The 21,061-nt window shown below is 42.1% G+C and overlaps 1 protein-coding gene across 2 annotated transcripts in view; it reads left to right on the forward strand.

Annotated features, from left to right (window-relative positions):
• Positions 1-21,061, forward strand: part of LOC122562231 (E3 ubiquitin-protein ligase rnf213-alpha-like) — a 192,820-nt gene that overhangs the window by 16,717 nt on the left and 155,042 nt on the right. For both annotated transcript variants that reach the window (XM_043714953.2, XM_088000700.1), the window contains 2 exons: positions 2,168-2,791; positions 11,507-11,754. In XM_043714953.2, coding sequence (XP_043570888.2) covers positions 2,168-2,791; positions 11,507-11,754 — 872 coding nt within the window. The remainder of the gene's footprint in view (positions 1-2,167; positions 2,792-11,506; positions 11,755-21,061) is intronic.

Here is a 21,061-nt window from a genome sequence, read left to right on the forward strand (position 1 = left end):
GAGCAACTGCAAAGAAAACAACCATGTTTTCTGGTGTGGATTCATTGTCATTATTACAGCGTGGAAACAGGCCCTTCGGCCTAACAAGTCCACACCAACCCGCCAAAGCGCACCCACCCAGACCCATTCCCTTACATTTACCTTTGCACCTAACACTACGGACAATTTAGCAGGCCAGTTCACCTAACCTGTGCATTTTTGGACTGTGGGAGGAAACTGGAGCACCCAGAGGAAACCCACGCAAACACAGGGAGATTGTGCAAACTCCATACAGTCAGTCACCTGAGACGGGAATTGAACCCGGGTCTCTGGCGCTGTGAGGCAGCAGTGCTAACCACTGTGCCACCGTGCTGCCCACATCCTTTGTTGCATAATTTCTCTATAGGATTATAGAACATTTTTAAGCTGTTTTGGGATGTGGATGTTGCTGACAAAGCTAATTTATTGCCCATTCTTGGTTGAACTCATGTACGTGGAATTCCTGCAGCCCATGTCCCACAGTGTAGGATTTGTGTCATTGGGTTCAGTTGACCAGATTGAGTGTTTACAGAAAAATGAGGGGGTGTGTCTAATTATCACAATTAATAAAGGTGACAGGAAAGAAATATGATAATACATTTTATATAAAACAGGACTGGATATTTAGGCACTCGAGTAGTTTTACTAATGTTTCTCCACTTGTTAAATTGGTTTATCTATATTATACCCAGCGGAGCGAAGTTAGCTTATCTAAGTTCAGAAAGCAATTAGAAGGGTCTTCTTGTGGTGCAGTGGTAGAATCCCTACCCCTGCCCCAAGAAGTCCGGGTTCAAGTCCCACCTGTTAAAGAGGCGTGTAATAACATTTCTGAACAGGTTGATTAGCAAAATAGGTCAATTAGGACTAACACTTGTTTTCATGCCTACAGTTATGGTGGGAACAATAGTTGAGTTCCTTGCTCCTAATTGCTTTCTAGGAATCCGTGCAACATATTTGGCTGCAGCAAGAGCAGAATCAACCTACACTGAAATATTTCTCAATGTTGAATTGTATGTCACCTCTCAATGTTGGGAATTATACATAGAAATGGGAAAAACTATTCTGGAGTTTGTGCGATTTTAAAATTTTCTTAATTTTTAATACCATGAATGAATCATTTTAACCCTAAATGTTTGGTTTGAGAGAATCACTTAGTGCAAATTAACAGAAATCAGATTGATTTTTGGATACAGTGAACATGTATGATGGAAAGACCTACTTAATGTATTCCTCACCAATCTGCAGATGCATCTGTTCTTAACTGAGCCAGCCTCTTACTTGCTCATGTAGCCAATGTATTCATCTAGTTGAGTTTCTGGTCAGTGGTAATCCTGAGATGTTTATAGTGGGGGATTCAGTAATGAAACAGGAAACATTAAAGAAACAGATTATTTTCTGTACAGTTCTGATTAATGAGGGCTGATCTCATTGAAGTATACAACATTTCTACAGAGTTTGATAGCACAAATGCAAATATGATATTTTCCCATTTGGAAGACATAGAATAAATAGAAAAGATATAGAACAAGTTAGTGGTAGGACATTTAGGACAGAGCTGAACAAGGATTTCTTCACTCTGTTTTTGGGCGGGGGGGGAGGTGCGTGGGGCAGAGTGGGAGCAAGTCTCTACCCTAGAGTGCTGGGGAGGCTTAGTCATTGACTATATTCAATACACAGATTGGTAGATTTCTAAGTATTTATGATATCAAATGATACAAGGGGTTAGTGCAGAAAAATAGTGTGGAGTCAGGTCAGCCGTGATCTGGTTGAAGTGCAGAACTGACTTGATAGTCCAAACACCCAATTATCCTCCTATTTTCAGTGTTTCTGTGTTTTCAAAGATACAGTGATGGATTGAAGATTACTTACAATATTGTTGGATTTTATAAGGCCCTTTTTGTGATGGCAACATTTCTGCACTAAACAGGAGCTATCCACATTTTATAAGTATCATTTAGCAATATGTTTTATTGCTCTGAAATGTTCTAAACTAAAAATATTTAACTTGAGAGGAAATTAAATCTTTGCAGCTGTATGATCATTGAGAGATAGAGCTTTAAAATGTAAAGCATATGTATTTGCTTTGATATTGGTGTTCCTGTCTATCTTTCACATGGTCTGATTCTGATATCTTCTAATATTTACACAGAAAAATAAAAAAAGGCAGTCAAATAATTTAAGTGCAGCTGTTCAAAGTAAAGAGATTTCTTCTGCTCGACAATCTGAAAATTTGTATTCAGGCAATGAACACGACATAGAAGAATTCAACAAAGTTGGCATTGAGGCCAGGAGCTACTCTACCAGTGATGATTTGACTAGTGACCTAAACTCTGATAGTGATATTGCTGATCTGCAGATTGCAGTAGGTGATAGACATTCTCCCAGTTCAACAAATATGGTAAAATCTCTGCTCCGTCGTGATCCAATCAGCGATCAGGTAAATACAGGCCTTGCAGCATCCAAAGGTGCCATTATAACTTCAAAGAAGATGGATGGTGGCATCCAATCTGTGGCTGACAATGACCTTTGCTCAAAGAACAGCAACAAATCAGCCTATTTAATAGATAATGGACTTTCCACAACTGAGAAACTGAGCAGTGGAAAAGATATTGAACTTGGAAGAGGAGATGAATTGGGTAAATCTGGAGCAGCAGTTGCTCATACTGATAGTGAGCTACTTGATTCAGCGGACAGCAACTTGAATAATTCTGTTAAAGAACAAACTAAGGAGCAATACAGCATGACAAAGGAAGAGGACATCCCATACACAAAGGTTATAATTTTACTATAATATGTAGAAATAAGCAGCTTATGACTATTTAGTTTCAAAAACAAAATGAATGTTTTACATGTATTTGGAAAGGCAAGATTAGGAATAGTCAACATGGCTTTGTGTGTGGGAAATAGTGTCTCACTAACTTGATGTAGTTGTTTGAAGAAGTAACAAAGGATTGATGAGGGGAGAGCGGTGGACGTGATCTTTGGTAAGGCGTTCGACAGGTTTCTCATGGTTGACTGGTTAGCAAATTTAGATCACATGGAATACAGGGAGAACAAGCTATTTGGATACAGAACTGGCTTGAAGATAGAAGACAGAGGGTGATGGGGAAGGATTGCTTTTCAGACTGGAAGCCTGTGCCCAGTGGTGTGCCACAAGGATTAGTGCTGGGTCCACTGCTTTTTGTCATTTATATGAATGATTTAGATGTAAACATATGAGGTGTGGTTAGTAACTTTGCAGATGGCACCAAAAATGGAGGTGTAGGCGACAGCAAAGAAGGTTACCTCAAAGTACAATGGGATCTTGATCAGATAAGCTGAGGACTGGTAGATGGAGTTTAATTTAGATAACTGTGAGGTGCTGCATTTTGGAAAGGCATATAGGGAAGGATTTATACACTTTAATATTAAGGTTCTGGGGAGCGTTGCTGAACAAAGATCTTGGAGTTCAGGTTCATAGTTCCTTGAAAGTGGATTCTCAGGTAGATAGGATAGTGAAGAAGGTGTTTTGTTTGCTTGCTTTTATCAGTCAGAGTATTGAGTATAGGAGTTGGGAGGTCATGTTGTGGCTGTACAGTACATCACTTAGGCCATTATTGGAATACTGCACGCAGTTCTGGTCTCCCTGGTACAGGGAGGATATTGTGAAACTTGAAAGAGTTCAGAAAAGATTTACAAGGACATTGTCAGGATTGGAGGGTTTGAGCTGTGGGAAGAAGCTGAATAGATTGGGGCTATTTTCCATGGAGTATTTGAGACTGAGGGGTGATCTTACAGAGAATCATGAAATCATGAGATGCATGGATTGGGTAAATAGAGAAGGGTTTTTCCCTGGGGTGGGGGAATCCAAAACTGGAGAGCCTAGATTTAAAGTAAGAGGGGGGAGTTTTAAAAGGGACCTAAGAGGCAACGTTTTCACAGAGAGTGGTGCATGTATGGAATGAGCTGTCAGAAAAAGTGGTGGAGGTTGGAGAAGTGATTGCTGGGCCTCTTGCTGAGATATTTGTATCATCGATAGTCACAGGTGAGGTGCCGGAAGACTGGAGGTTGGCAAACATGGTGCCACTGTTTAAGAAGGGCGGTAAAGACAAGCCAGGGAGCTATAGACTGCTGAGCCTGACCTCAGTGGTGGGCAAGTTGTTGGAAGGAATCCTGAGGGACAGGATGTACATGTATTTGGAAAGGCAAGGACTGATTCGGGATAGTCAACATTGCTTTGTACGTGGGAAATCATGTCTCACAAACTTGGTTGAGTTTTTTGAAGAAGTAACAAAGAAGATTGATGTGGGCACAGCAGTAGATGTGATCTATATGGACTTCATTAAGGCGTTCGACAAGGTTCCCCATGGGAGACTGATTAGCAAGGTTAGATCTCATGGAATACAGGGAGAACTAGCCATTTGGATACAGAACTGGCTCAAAGGTAGAAGACAGAGGGTGGTGGTGGAGGGTTTTTTTTCAGACTGGAGGCCTGTGAAGGTGGCGTTTGGTATGCTTTCCTTTATTGGTCAGAGTATTGGTCAGAGTACAGGGGTTGGGAGGTCATGTTGCGGCTGTACAGGACATTGGTTAGGCCACTATTGGAATATTGCATGTAATTCTGGTCTCCTTCCTATCGGAAGGATGTTGTGAAACTTGAAAGGGTTCAGAAAAGATTTACAAGGATGTAGCCAGGGTTGGAGGATCTGAGCTACAGGGAGAGGCTGAACAGGCTGGGGCTGTTTTCCCTGGAACGTCAGAGGCTGAGGGGTGATCTTATAGAGGTTTACTAAATTATGAGGGGCATGGATAGGATAAATAGACAAAATCTTTTCCCTGGGGTCGAGGAGTCCAGAACCAGAGGGCATAGGTTTAGGGTGAGAGGGGAAAGATATAAAAGAGACCTAAAGGGCAACTTTGTCACGCAGAGGGTGGTACGTATATGGAATGAGCTGCCAGAGGATGTGGTGGAGGCTGGTACAATTGCAACATTTAAGAGGCATTTGGATGGGTATATGAATAGGAAGGGTTTGGAGGGATATTGGCCGGGTGCTGGCAGGTGGGAGTAGATTGGGTTGGGATATCTGGTCGGCATGGACGGGTTGGACCGAAGGCTCTGTTTCCATGTTGTACATCTCTGTGACTCTATGAAACTAATTACAACACTTTAAAGGGCATCTGGATGGGTGTATGAATTGGAAACATTTAGAGGGATATGGGCTAAGTGTTGGGAAATGGGACTAGATTTATTTAGGATATCTGAGGGTTTGTTTGTGTGCCACATATCTCTATGACTCTTAGAGATAGGATTGAAACTAATAAATATGGCTGGGCATACTAGAAAACATTTTGGAAAAGGAGATAATTCGGCATTTACTTTCATTTGTTTATTGGATGTAGACAATTGCCCTTCCCTAATTTCCCTTGAGAAGGTGATGGTGAGTTGTGTTTTTGAACTGCCTCAGCCCTTGCATTGTAGGTACATCCACATTGCTGTTAGCAAAGGTACTGCATTATTTTGTGCAGCCTTAACCTTGTATGCCTCCCTCTGTTTAAACACCCTCTGAGTTGTATGTCCTTATATGTTATGATCTGCCTGTACTGCATGCAAAACAAAACTTTTTGCTGTACTTAGGGACATGTGACAACAATAATTAAATCCGATTTTGACACCATAACAATGAGGGAATGGTGATATAGTTCCAAGACAGGAGGCATGTTACTTGGAGGGTAACCTGCATGTTTTAGTTTTTCCATGCATTTGTTTGCTTCTATCCTTTTATGTGGTAAAAGTTGCTGATTTGGAAGGTGCTGTCACTGCAGCCTGTGAGAATTGCTGCAGTACATGTTGTAGATGACTGACACAGCTGCCACTGTTCCAGTAGTGAAGGGGTGAATATTGAAGGTGGTGGATGAGGTGCCAATCATGTGAGCTACACTGCCTTGAATGGTGTCAAGATTCTTGAGAGTTATTTGAAGTGCATCCATCCAGGAAAATAGACAGTACCCCATCACACATCTGACATATACTTTGTAGATGGCAGAAAGGTGCTGGAGAGATGGCTAAATTACTAGCCTCTGACCTGCTCTAGTAACCATTATTTAATTGGCTGTTCCAGTTCAGTTTTTGATCACTTGTCATCTCTAGGACTGGAGTGGGTGATTTGACGATGATAATGCCATTGAATGTAAATATGACATTGTGAGCTCGCTATTGCAAGTGGTCATTGCCTGTGTGGTGCAAATGTTATTTTCCACTTGGCAGACTAATCCTGGATGTTGTCCAGATCTTGCTGCATATGCATTGAGGCTGCTTCATTTTCTAAGTAGTGGAAAGCAATACAGAACATTGTACTATCATCGGGGAATATGCCCAATTCTAACCTTACATTGGTTATTAATAAAGCACCTAAAAATGGTAGGGCCTGGGCCATGAACCTAAGGAACTGCTGCAGTGAGATCCTGAAAATGAGACAATTGACTTCTTCCAACAATAGGCATTTTCCTAAGTGCTAGGTATGACTCTATGATGTTAATCAGCTTACAGTCACCTCCTGTCCCCTTTTCCCCATTCCCATTGACTGCAGATTCGATTATGCTCCTTGATGTCACACTTTGTGAAATGCTGCCTTGGTGTCAAGGGCAACACTCACCTCACCTCTGGAATTCAACACTTTTTTTTCAAAATTTAGATTATAGGTAAAAGTTCAAGTTACTGTAGTCCAGAGTACCATAAGTGTGCTCTCTGATTTGGGAGAGACGGCTGGTGTTGAGTTTAACCTGAGAGTCAGCATGTCTCAGGTGAGGGATGAGATTGAGAAGACAGGACCTTAATGGCAACCTCAACCATTGTGGGAAATGAACCATGCATTTGGTGTCACTCTGCATTGCAAACCAGCCATCCAACCAAATGAGCTTACTGACACCATCCTTCGGCTGTAATGAGGTCAGGAGCTGAGTGGCCCTGATGGAACCCAAACTAGGCATCAGTAAGCAGATTATTTATAAGCAAGAGCCACTTGATAACATAGGTGACCAGCCCTGCCATCAATATATCTTTCTCAAAAGGAAACTCCTATTGTAATTCACTTACAGTCATAGAGTCATACAGCACAGAAACAGACTTTGCGATCCAACCAGTTCATGCTGACTAAAATCCTAAACTAAACTAGTTCCACCTGCCTGCACTTGGCACATATCCCTCCAAACACTTCTTATTCATATATTTCTCTAAATGTCTTTTAGACATTGTAACTGTACCCACATCCACCACTTCCTCTGGAAGGTCATTCCACACACAAATCATTCTCTGTAAAAAACAAAATTGCCCCTCATGTCTTTTTAAAATTTTTCTCCTCTCATCTTAAAAATATGCCCCCTAATCTTGAAATCCCTAACTCTAAGGAAAGGATATCTGACACTCATCTAATGATTTTATAAACCTCTATAAGGTTACCCCTCAACCTTTTGCACTCCAGTGATAAATGTCCCAGCTTATTCAGCCCGTTCTCAGAACTCAAAACTCCATTCCCGACAATATCCTGGTAAATCTTTTCTGATCCCTCTGCAGCTTAATATTCTTATAACAGGGTGACCAGAACTGCACACAGCACTCTAGAAGTGGCCTCACCAATATCCTGTACAACCTCAACATGACATCCCAACTCCTGTATTCAAAGATCTAAGCAATGGAGGCAAGTGTGGTAAATGCTTACTTAATTACACTGTGTGCCTGGGACACAAACTCCAAAGAATTATGTGCCTGAAGTCCTAGGTCTTTCTGTTCTACAACACTACCTAACAGCCCACTTTTAATTCTATAAGTGCTGCCTTTGTTTGTTTTACCAAAATGCAATACCTTGCATTTATCCAAATTAAACCCCATCTGTCACATCTCAGCCCATTGGCCCAGTTGATCAAGACCTCTTTGTAATTTTGGATCACCTTCTTCCCTGTCCACTATACTAACAATTTTGGTGTCATCAGCAAACTTACTAACTATGCCTTCAAATTGTCATCTAAGTCATCTGTATGAATAACAAATAAAAGTGGACCCAGCACCAATCTCTGTGGAACACCACTGGTAACAGGTCTCCAGTATAATAAACAACCCTCCACCACCACTCCCTTGTCCACTATACACTCCCCACCAACTTCTCCACCACACCTGATACTTTACCACTGCAACTACAAGAGTTGCAACACCTGCACTTGCATCTCTCCTCTCACCTCCATCCAAGGTTCCAAACAATCCTTCCAGATCTGGCAGACATTCAGCTACACTTCATCCAACCTGATCTATTGCATCTGTTGCTCCCGATGTGGTCTCATCTATATTGGGGAGATCAAATGTAGATCCAGGGACCAGTTGCCGAGCATATGTGCTGTCTACACATCAATCAACCCGACCTACTGGTTGCCATCCATTGTAATTTCCCCTCCCACTCCCCCGGCAACATGTCCATCCTTGGCCTTTTCCACCGTCAGTGAGGCCAAACGTAACCTGAAGGAACAACATCTGATATTTTGTCTGGGGAGCTTACAGCTCAATTGCCTCCATATTGACTGCACCAGCTTCAAAATCCCTCATCCTTCATCAGGAAGGGCTTTTGCCTGAAACATCAATTTTCCTGCTCCTCGGATGCTGTCTGACCTGCTGTGCTTTTCCAGCACCACTCTAATCTTAAACTGCCCATCATCGCACTCACCTATCTGCTCCACCCTTCCCACTGACCAATCGCAATAATACATCCACCTATCACCATCCCACCTACCCTTCCCCAGCCCCACACCCCTCCCTCTATTTACTTCTGGTCTCTCCTCCCCCTGCCCAGTCCTGAAGAAGAGGTTTGGCCCAAAATATTGACTTTCCTGATTCTCAGTGCTTTCTGACCTGCTGTGCTTTTCCAGCTTCATATCTATTGATTTTGCTTCCAGCATCTGCATTCCTTACTTTCTCCTCCACCACCACTCTGTCTCCTGCTGTTAAGCTACTTTTGTATCCAATTGGCAAGCTTGACTAAGTCTTGTCAAAGACTTTACTCAAGTCTAAGTAAACAACTACAACCAGTCTGCCCTCATCAATCATCTTGGTTGCTTCCTCAAAAATCTCAATTTTGTGAGACACGATTTCCCTTGCAAAGGAAAAATGCTGATAATCCCTAATCATTTCTTGTCTCGACAACAGCATATAAATCCTATCTTTCAGAATCACCTCCAGCAACTTATCCACAATGATGTCAGATTCGTAGGTCTATAATTCCCAGGCTTCAGTTTACATCCCTTCTTAAACAAAGGGAAAAGGTTAGCCACTCTCCAGTCATGTGGCACCTTACCCATTTTTGTAGATGATACAAATATTTCTGCAAGGGGATCTGCAATTTCCTCCCTGGATACATTAGATCAGGTCCTGGAGATTTATCCACCTTTATATTTTCTAAGACCTTTAGCACTTCCTCTTCCATAAAGTGATCGGTTTTAAAGCATCAATATTTATTTCCCTGCATTCTCCAGCCTCCATTTTTTTTGTCCACAGTAAAAATCGATGTGAAATAGTCATTTAACATCTTTCCCATCTCCTGAAGGTCAACACAAAGATGACCTCTTTGGTCCTTAAGGGGGCCAATTCTGTCTAGTTGCTCCCTTGCTCTTAATGTACTTGTGGAATATCTTTGGATTATCATTCACCTTATGTGCCAAGACTATTTTCAACGATTTAGAGATATTCAGAATTGGTCCATTTCCATCTACACCCATATCCTTTAGTTAGCAGCTGCTTAGGCTCTGTGCAGCTAACCACTACCACTGGAATCTGAGTACAAACATTTCTGTATTCCTTTTGAGAAAATATTTACATTTTTAAATTTTAATTTTTTATGTTATTAGGCAGGGACAAGTCTAACTAAGTTTTCTGTGGAACCTTCAATTTGCTTAACATTCCAGTGTTGCTAGGTCAAAGTTCTAATTTCTTTATTAACATTACCAAGAACAACCTTTTTGTTGATGGAACTCTCGATTGATGAATTGGTGGACTTACTATCTTAAACTCAGCAACTGAGCAAGCTGTCAATTGCCCCTGGGAGTTTGCATTTACTAAATAAATTAATTAGAAAGTTTGCTTAATTGCAGTTATCATTTTATTGCTACCATTTTTAATCCCGTTGACTTCGAATTGTGAAAAGTTTTATTTTTTGTAAATTAATTTATTGTAGTTCCCACTGAGGATGTAATTGTGGCGCTCAGAAATTTTACTTCAGTGAGATTTCCAACCATTGAAACTGAGGCTGTCACCTCCTCAACCAATTTGTGCTTAGTGTCAGATTGTCTAAGAACATATTTCTTTGCATGGCTGAGTCTGTTGCCGAAAATTTGAAGGTATGAATTGGAAAGGCGGTAGCTGAGAAACACTTCTCAGTTTTTTGTAATTCTGAAAAGGAAACCAAACATTTTGAAGGAATTGGAGGAGAGGACAAGAAGAGAGAGAGTAAAGGCAAATCACACAAGCAAGCAGAAGCCTAACACATGATCAGTCCCACAATTCTTTTACACATTGTTTCTGTTTTGGATTTCTCTGAGAAATCTGGCATTTTAAAGATATGTGAATCTATAGCGTGTTAGAATGAAGTTGCTGGAAATGGAGGGTTTGAGTTATAGGGAAAGGCTGAATAGGCAGGGGCTTTTTTTCCCCTGGAACATTGGAGGCTGAGAGATAACCTTATAGAGATTTATGAAATCATGAAGGGCATGGATAGGAAAATGACCAAAGTCTTTTTCCTAGATTGTTGGAGTCTAAAACTGGAGGGCACAGGTTTAAGTTGAGAGAGGAAAGATTGAAAAGGGACCTGAGAGGTAACTTTTTCACACTGATGGAATGAGCTGCCAAAGGAAGTCATGGAGTTGGATACAATTACAAATTTGAAAGGAATCTGGTTGAGTATATGATTTATTTGTTTATTTGATTTATTGTCACATGTACTATACAGGCAGATTGTACTTTACAAAGTGCCTCATGGTAGCAACAGAGGACAGAATATACCACTACAGCTGCAGAGAGGGTGCAGAGAGAGACAGAGATCGACATTAACATTTGAAAGATCCATTCAAAAGTCTGATATGAGCCAAATGCAAGTAGGACTAGATGAGATTGACATGTCTGGCCAGCACGAATGAGTTGGACTCCGTCATACACTTGTCCTGTCCTTAAAATGGAATGTCTAACTTCTCTATTGGTAACTCTTTTAGAAACTTCAATTTGTTGTCCTCAGTACAAATCAATATTTCATTTGATACCGAGAATTTTGATGAAAGGATGGTTTGTGTGTAGCAGAATTTCATCTTTTATTTTGATTGGTGAATGGCTGTGACAGCTGCAGAGAGATGACTGATACCAGGTGGAAAAAATACAAAATGTTACAGAACATGAGTTCCAATTGCAGGCTGAAAAAAATAGAGCATGAATACCTAAATGGAGGCAAGTTTATTCACTTCATTTTTTTTTGGTGCCTTCCAGGTTAAATGTTATGGTAAAGAGAATCAACCTCAAAAGAATGAGAATGAAATACTTGATCATGATTCTGAAGGTGGGGAAGAAAAATTGAATCAGGGTTTATTGGCCATGAAGAGGAGAAATAGTTCAGAGTTGTCTGCTACAACAATGGATGAGAAAAGTGATACCAAAGGTACTGAATCAGAAGGTTTAAGCAGAAAGGAAAAAAAGAAGAAGAAAAAGCATTCAAGTGACACAACTGCTATGTTAAGGTGAGAAATGTGATGTTTGTTTTGTAGCAAAAAGTCAAGTTATCTACTAATTGAATCCTAAGTATCAGTTAAGTTTGGATCCTCTGATTTCTAAAATACCTTGGCATCGCATTTTGCTGCTTTATCTTGATAGCAATGCGCCAAATTTGTGATTTGCATTGTACATAAACTTGACTATTTTGTTAATTAAAAGAAAATTCTCTTCCAAAATATCAAAACGTCCAAATTTGCAGTTATAGACAGGAACAATAATTGCCATAGATTCTGGAGGCATTTGAATGAAAATTGAAGGCTGTGGCTTCAAATCGCATGATAGAGATTCGAGCACAAATTCCAGCCACATATATCAGTTCAATATTGAGAAATTGTCAGAGGTGCTGACTCTCAGATAAAATATTAAACAGAAAATTTGTATACCTATGATCCTGTTTGAAGAAGAACAGGGGAGTTTTAAGATGTGCTGAACAATACTGATTTCTCAACCAGAATCTTTAAAATAGGTGACTGGGTCATCTGAAAAAAGAGACTGAATTATATCAGTGTGCTCAGGTCACTGTCATTACTCTGTATTTCACTGTTCATTTGAAGATTACACTTGACAGATAATTGACTTCCAATAGATTGGAAATGTTGTGTCAGTTTATATAGATATTTTACTTTGAGATTTCCTGTGTCAAGTTGAGTTACCATGATTCATTTGCTTAGGTTAGCAGGTGGCGACTAGAAAGAAATCTTATTCACACTTCAGAATACCCTGTTTTCTTTTTTGATGTCCAGTGTCTCCATGTGTTCTGATGATTTAATTTTAATGATCTACACCATGAAATACTGCCAGTTGTTTTCTCTACACAACACATTAAAAAAGTTATCACAGTCAGTTCTGCTGACCTGAAAAGTTGTCCTCACTATCTTAATATCTGGGATATTATGCTAACATGGTGAGAGCTGCCATAGTCCTACTCATGGATCTGTTCCTTACAGAATATTTCTTACAGTATCCAAGACACCAGCAATATCTTGTTCCACCAACAGGCAGACCCACCAGAGGTGGCAGCATTATGGTATTTCGTCAGAAAGGAATTGCCCTGGGGGAACTCAACATTAACTCCTGACCCATGAACCTTTTTAGCATCAGATTACACAAAGGAAACAGGGTATTTTTTAATTGTTATTACACAGCTCTGGAGTTGGTGATATTTGAACCCAGGTCTCCTTGGTCAGAGGTAGTGACATTACCACTGCACCACAAGAGCCCTTTGTACAGGAAACCTGCAAATGTTCCTCTGCAATGATTACCACTCTCTGTCTTTCCTGTTATCTGAGCAATCAGTATTCCTGCATGTTGAACGCCACTTGGAAGAAGCACTGAAGGAAGAAAATGCACAGAATATTCACCAGGAAGGGGACTTTAGTGTCTATCAAAAAGAATCTCTCAGGAGCTCCACTACTTACCAAGCTGGCAAAGTCCTAATGGACAAAATGCTGCATTCTACGACAAGTAATGAGGGAAACAACAAAAAAAACCTACTCGAGCTCTTCCTCTCCAAAATACCCTTTCACGTGCATAAATCCATAGTATTATGGGTAGGAGTGACTGCTGCACAGATCTTATGGAGACAGAGTTTTCTCCCATCACATTAAACACAGCTTCCATTATGTTTTGTGGCACCACCATAGCGCAAATGAACAAAGTTAAAAATTACACAACACCAGGTTATAGTCCAACAGGTTTATTTTGAAGTACAGGCTTTTAGAGTGATGCTTCTTCATCAGCTAACTTTGTCCACCCCATTCCAACACCGGCACCTCCACATCATAGTGCACATGAGACAAACTTCAAACAAATTTAATAACTCATCTGAGACCATAGGCAGCAACAGAATTCTATTCATCCACAATCTGTAACTTCATGGTCTGGCAAAAAAAATCAACGATCACCATTCCTGGAGTTGTCAAGTATGTGAAAATTTGATGAAACTATTGAATCGCCCAATTTTGTTTTACTGGCTACTTTAGGTGAAAAGAAAATGCACACCAAGTTTTTTTCCATCACGAATAGAGAACTATTTATTGTAATCAAACCTTTTACATTAATGGCAAAAAGTACATATATTAAATTGCTAATCGAAAATTAAACTCTACAGCTTTTGAAAATTCCCATATGCATATATACGGATATGCAAGACTAGGCAAAGCAGTGCAAGTATTGTAAGTATGGTGGGGAATAAAACAGAAGTGCAATTCTGGGACTAGTTCAAATCACAGGTTACAATGTCATTCTCTTCAGCTTTCTTTTGAATCCTCTGATTCTTTGCTCATGATCTGAGACTGCAGTTATTCCAGTTCTCAGTCTTTGTCACTGATTGAGGTTTTGACACTTCAGTGCTTCTGAAGATGATTTTTCTCCTTTTTCTTTCAACTGGAGATTTGCAGCAACAGCGACTTACTGAGGAACTGTAGATAGTTACCAGGGAATTTCTTTTAATTCTCCACATAAAGAGAGGGATACATGCTTTTTCCTCACCGTCTGGATGTTCTGCATTTGTCCACATTCAAGGCTGAAGCCCACCTGCCCAGGAGCCAATCAAGTGGTTGTTACTATGGTGTTCCCTCTTGAACCCATAACAACTGGTCCCAGTTAAAGCCAATTAAAGCATTATCCTATGGCAAAAGTGCCCTGAACACACAAACAGTGTAGAGACAGCGGGCCGTGGAAGGGGTCGTTAGGGCTGACTGCCTGCCCCTCTTCCGCAGTTACGTTAGAGCCTGGGTGTCTCTGGAGAAGGAGCACCCTGGGGTTGTTCAGGGAGAGGTGGGTGCCGCAGGGGGTGGAATGCATTATTTCCCTGTCCAACTTTATTTTAATTTAACCCCTGCCCTGCCCTTCACTGTTTGATCACACAGCATTGCCCTTTGATGAGAAGGGCACTGCTTGTCATTGGCCACTTGGGAGTTTCCTTTCTTCCTGGTGGTGGAAACTGAATAAAGATTCATGCACCTTGTGTCTTTCACTGTGTCTCACACCTGCACACACACAACATGGGTGCTGGGGGGAAAATAAGCACTAAAAAAAATTTAAAAAAAAGAGAAAATAAAAGAAAAAAAAAGAAATAGTGTAATTCCATATGGCATGCTCCCTCACTGCTTGAAAAAGTCACTATTGTAGATACTAATCATAAATGTGTTACAGTAACTTGCTTTTAAAAGTGAAATGATCTTTTTGCAGTTTATTTATTCACTCATGGGATTTGGGTGTCGTTGGCTGGCCAGCATTTTTTATTACTCGTCCGTCATTGCCCTTGAGAAGGTGGTGGTGAGCTGCCTCCTTGAACCAATGCCTTGAACATGCTATTGATTGGCACACAATGCTGTTAGGATTGGCCAAGCGACAGTGAAAGAGCAGAGATAAATTTACAAGTCAGGACAGTGAGTACCTTAAAGGTGCTGGTGTTCCCATGTAGCTGCTGCCCTTGTTCTTCTAAATGGAAGTGATTGTGGGTCTGGAATGTGCTGTCTAAGGATCTTTGAATTTCTGAAGTGCATCTTGTAGATAGTACCCACTGTTGCTACAAAGTGTCAGTGGTGAAGGGAGCATTTGTTTGTTGATGTGGTGCTATCAAGCAGGTTGCTTTGTCTTAGATGGTGTCAAGGATCTTGAGTGTTGTTGAAGCTGCACCCTGTATGTAAATGAGAAGTACCCTATCTCAGTGTGGAAGCAGGCCATTCGGCCTATTGAGTCCAGACTGATCCACCGAAGAATATTCCACCCAGATCCATCCTTCCATCCTATCCCTGTAATCCTGCATTTCCCACAGCAAGTCTACTTAGCTTCCACATCCCTGGACACTACAGGCAATGTAGCATGGCCAATCCATCTAGTCTGCATATATTTGGACTGTGGGAGGAAATTGGAGCACCTGGAAGAAATCCACACAGACACAGGGAAAATGTGCAAATTCCAGACAGCCTGTGGATGGAATTTAACCTGGGTTCCTAGCACGGTGAGGCAGCAGTGCTAGCCTCTATGCTGCCTTAATGGTGGATAAACAGTGGACAGGCTTTGAGGAGTTGGGATTTAAGTTACTTGCCAAAATAGTCCTAGCCCCTGACCTACTTTTGTAACACTATGTTTATGTGAGGAGTCCAGTTCAGTTTCTGGTCAATGGTAACCCCCAAGATGTTAATGTTGGGGGAACTTAGTGATGATAGCATCATTTAAGGTAAAAAGGCGATGGTTAGAGATTATTGGAGATGGCCTTTGCCTGCCATTTGTGTGGCACGAATGTTGTTTACCACTTGTCAGCCCAAGCCTGGATATTGTCCAATTCTTATTGCATTTGGACTGGACTACTTCAGTATCTGAGGAGTTGTGAATGGTGCTAAGCATTTTGCAATCATCAGTGAACATCCCTACTTCTGACCTTATGATGGAGGGAAGGTCATTGATGAAGCAACTGAAGATGATTGGGCCCTGAAGAACTCCTGGAGAGATGTCCTGAAGCTGAGATTACCAAAAACCAAGTATGTGCCACGTATGACACTAACCAGCAGAGAATTTGCCCTGATATGCATTGATTCCAGTTTGCTCGGGCTCGTTAATACCACACTTGGTCGAATGTAGCCTTGTTGTTAAGGCCTGTCACTCTCACCTCACATCCAGAATTTAGCTCTTTTATCTACGTTTGAACCAAAGCCATTAAGAGGTCAGAAGCTGAGTGGCCTTGGCAGAAGCCAAATTGGGATCAGTGAGTAGGTGCTGCTTGAAAACACGACAGACGACACCTTCTATCACTTTACTAATGATTGAGATTAGACTGATAAAGCGGTTATTGGCTGAGTAGGATTTTTCTGTTTTTTATGTACATAACATACCTGGGTAATTTTCCAAATCGTCGGGTTGATGCCAGTGTTGTACGCAATTTCCCTTCCCACGTGGTTAAAGATGCCCTCCAACGCATCTTGTCCACATCCCGCACCTCCGCCCTCAGACCCCACCCCTCCAACCGTAACAAGGACAGAACGTCCCTGGTGCTCACCTTCCACCCTACCAACCTTCGCATAAACCAAATCATCCGCCGACATTTCCACCACTTCCAAAAAGATCCCACTGCCAGGGATATATTTCCCTCCCCACCCTTTTCCGCCTTCTGCAAAGACTACCTCCGTGACTACCTGGTCAGGTCCATGCCTCCCTACACCTAAAGGAGCCTTCCACATCCATCAAAGTTTTACTTGCACATCCACTAATATCCGTTGCTCCCGATGCAGTCTCCTCTACATTGGGGAGACTGGGCGCCTCCTAGCAGAGCGCTTTAGGGAACATCTCCGGGACACCCGCACCAATCAACCACACCGCCCCGTGGCCCAACATTTCAACTCCCCCTCCCACTCTGCCGAGGACATAGAGGTCCTGGGCCTCCTTCACCGTCGCTCCCTCACCACCAGATGCCTGGAGGAAGAACGTCTCATCTTCCGCCTCGGAACACTTCAACCCCAGGGCATCAATGTGGACTTCAACAGTTTCCTCATTTCCCCTTCCCCCACCTCACCCTAGTTCCAAACTTCCAGCTCAGCACTGTCCCCATGACTTGTCCTGACTTGTCCTACCTGCCTATTTCCTTTTCCACCTATCCACTCCACCCTCTCCTCCCTGACCTATCACCTTCATCCCCTCCCCCACTCACCCATTGTACTCTATGCTACTTTCTCCCCACCCCCACCCTCCTCTAGCTTATTTCTCCATGCTTCAGGCTCTCTGCCTTTATTCCTGATGAAGGGCTTTTGCCCGAAACGTCGATTTCGCTGCTCCTTGGATGCTGCCTGAACTGCTGTGCTCTTCCAGCACCACTAATCCAGAAGCCAGTGTTGTAACTGTCAGGTTGGTTGAACAGGTTAGCTGGAGGAGCAGCAGGTTCTGGAGCACAAGTTTTCAGTTCCATTGCCGGAATGTTGTCAGGGCCCATAGCCTTTGTAATATCCAATGTCTCCAACCATTTCTTGATATCATGTGGAGTGAATTGAATTGACTGAATACTGACATCTGTAACATTGGTGACCACTGGAGGAGCGCGAGATAGATCATCCACTCAGCATTTCTGGCTGAAGATTACTGCTAATGATTCAACCTTATCTTTTGCACTTATCCATTGGGCCCTTCCATCATTGAGGAATGGGATATTTGTGGAGCCTCCTCCTCCAGTGAGTTGTTTAATTGTCCACCACAATTCATGGCTGGACATAATAATCCTCCAAAGTTAGGTCTGATCCATAAGGGTTGTGGGATCACTTTTCTCTGTATATCACTTGCTGCCGATGCTGTTTGGCATGCAAGTAACTGTCTGTTACTTTCACCAGTTTGACACCTCATTTTTAGGTATGCCTGTTGGTGCCCCTGGTATTGTCCTCCTGCACTCTCTATTGAACCATTGTATTCATGGCCTGTCTTGGTGTTAATTGTTGAGTGGGATATGCCATGCCATGAATACAATTCTGCAGCTGTTGATGGCCCACAGTTGCTTGATGGATGCCTAGTTTTGAGTTGCTAGATATGCTCATAGTCTGAGCCATTTAGTATAGTGGTATTAGCATGGTGGCTGAGTGGTTGAGGTGGTCAGTGGTTAGCATTGCAGCCTCACCGTGCCAGGGACCCGGGTTCGATTCCAACATCAGGCGACTGTCTGTGTGGAGTTTGCACATTCTCCCTGTGTCTGTGTGGGTTTCCTCTGGGTGCTCTGGTTTCCTCCCAAAGATGTGCAGGTCAGGTGAATTGGCCACAATAAATTGCCCATATTGTTCAAGGTTGTGTAGGTTAGGTGCATTAGTCAGGGAGAAATGTAGAATATTAGGATAGGAGAATGGGTCTGGATGGGATACTCTTTGGAGAGTCAGTGTGGGCTTGTTGGGCCAAATGGCCTGTTTCCACACTGTAGGGATTCGATGATGATTCTAACATGATGGAGAGTATTCTCAATGTGAAGGTGGGACTTTATCTCCACAAGGACTGAGCACTGGTCACTCTTACTAATACTGTCAGGAACAGATGCATTTGCAGCTGGCAGATTGGTGAGGATGAGGTTGTTTGTTTTTCCCTCTTGTTGGCTCCCTCACCACCTGCCACAGGCCCAGTCCAGCCACTAGATGGACACAATCAACTCGATCAGAAGTGCTGTTACCAAACCACTCTTGGTGGTAGATGTTGAAATCCCCCACCCAGATGACATTTTATGCCCTTGCCACCCTCCAAGCTGGTTTCAACACAGAGGAGTACAGATTCATCAGTTGAGGGAGGATGGTATGTGGTAATCAGCAGGAGGTTTCCTTACCCATGATTAACTTGAGGTCATGAGACTTCATGGGACCTGGGTCAGTGTGGAGGACTCCCAGCCTGACTCCCTCCTGATTGTATGCCATTGTGCTGCTACCTTTGCTGGCTGTGTCTTGCCAATGAGACAGGATGTATCCAGGAATGGTGGTGGTGGTGTCTGGGACATTGTTTGTAATTTATAATTCGTGAGTATGATTGTCTGTGAGACTCACTTTGTAGGGTCAAAAGACGATTTCTGATGTTGTCTTTTCAAGTGGCTAGGTTGATGCCGAGTGGTTCTTCTAATTTTATTCCTTTGTTGATACTTAATAGCAATTGATACAATTGAGTAACTTGCTCAGCCATTTCAGAGGACAGTTGAGAGTCGACCACTTTGCTGTGGGTCTGGAGTCACATGTAAGTCAGACCAGGTGAGGGAGTCAAGTTTTCTTCCCTGAAGGTCATTAGTGAACCAGACTGCTTTTTCTGACAATTGGACAATGGTTCTTATTTAATTTATGTATTTAATTCAAATTCCACTATATATGTAGGGGATTCGAATCCAGGTCCCCAGAACACAAGCTAAATCTCTGGATTAAATTAATCTAGCAGTAATACTCGGCCATCACTTTTTCTGTGGACGAGATGTTTATTTAAACCTTTAATCTGCCTTAAACTTGGTTTAACGTATCTTATTATATTTTTAGTCAACAGTTTTAAAAAAAAAAGTAGCATTTAAATTGCTATTTAACCTGGGGATCAACCTGGTTGAATGAAAATTTGTTTAACCCGAGGTCAATACTAGGTCAGTGAAGAGTGCAGGAGAACATGCCAGGAGCAGCACCATGAATACCTAAAAATTAGGCGTCAACCTGGTGAAGCTACAACAAAGGACGACTTGCATGCCAGACCGCAGAAGCAGCATGCAATAGCTAGAGATAATTAATCCAATTATCAACTGTTCATGACTAAACTCTGAAGCCCAGCAGCACCCAGTCATGAATGGTAGGACACAATTTAACAAGTAACAAGAATTGGAGAATTCACAAATATCCCCATCTTCAACAATGTGGAAGTCTAGCGTCAGTGCAAAATCAATTGAATTCCATTATTAAGGGCATTGTGGGTCTACCTTGAGCATATGGGCTGCAGCGGTTCAAGAAGGTAGCCACCACCACCATCTCAAAGGCAACGAGGGATGAGAAATAAATGCTGGCCACCCAGGAAGGCCCATATCGCGTGAGCGAGTTAAAAAACAGATCTGAAATATTTGCATGCATCTTCAGAAGTGCTGAGTGGATCTGTCTTTGGCTCCTCCTTGTCATCATAGATGCTGTTCTTCAGCCAATTTTATTGACGATATGATATCACGGAATAACTGGAGACAATAGATACTGCAAAGGCGATCAGTTCTGGTAATGTTTTGGCAATAGTACTAAATACTTAAATTTCCGAACTGGCTGCACCCTAGGCTAAGCTGTTCTAGAACAACAAAACACTGACCTCTATCTGACAACATGGAAAATTGCCTTCGTATGTCTTTTGAAGAGTAGGACAAATCCACCCTGCCTGATAACCATCTCCTTAGTCTATGAATGATCATCAGCAAAGTGATAAAAGAGATTCTTGTCCCCTGCTCAGTGATGCTCACTTTGAACCATGATAGGGCCACTCAGCCTCTGGATCAGTGGTGCTGGAAGAGCACAGCAATTCAGGCAGCATCCGAGGACAGGTCGGATGCTGCCTGAATTGCTGTGCTCTTCCAGCACCACTGATCCAGAATCTGGTTTCCAGCATCTGCAGTCATTGTTTTTACCTCGTTGATTTTACACTCAGCCTCTGGCCTCATTGAAGCTTTTGTCCAAACATGTAGAAAAGAGCTGAACTCCAGTGGTGAGATGAGAGCGACTGTGCTTGGTCCTGGTGCAATATTTGACTCTGTGTGGGTAAGAAGCTTTAGCAAAACTGGAATCAGAATCATGTGGAATACTGTCTGCTGGTGGA

Source organism: Chiloscyllium plagiosum, unplaced genomic scaffold, assembly GCF_037043375.1.
Source record: "Chiloscyllium plagiosum isolate Xiang-an unplaced genomic scaffold, Cpla_swu_hap1 HiC_scaffold_25, whole genome shotgun sequence".
NCBI lineage: Eukaryota > Metazoa > Chordata > Chondrichthyes > Orectolobiformes > Hemiscylliidae > Chiloscyllium > Chiloscyllium plagiosum.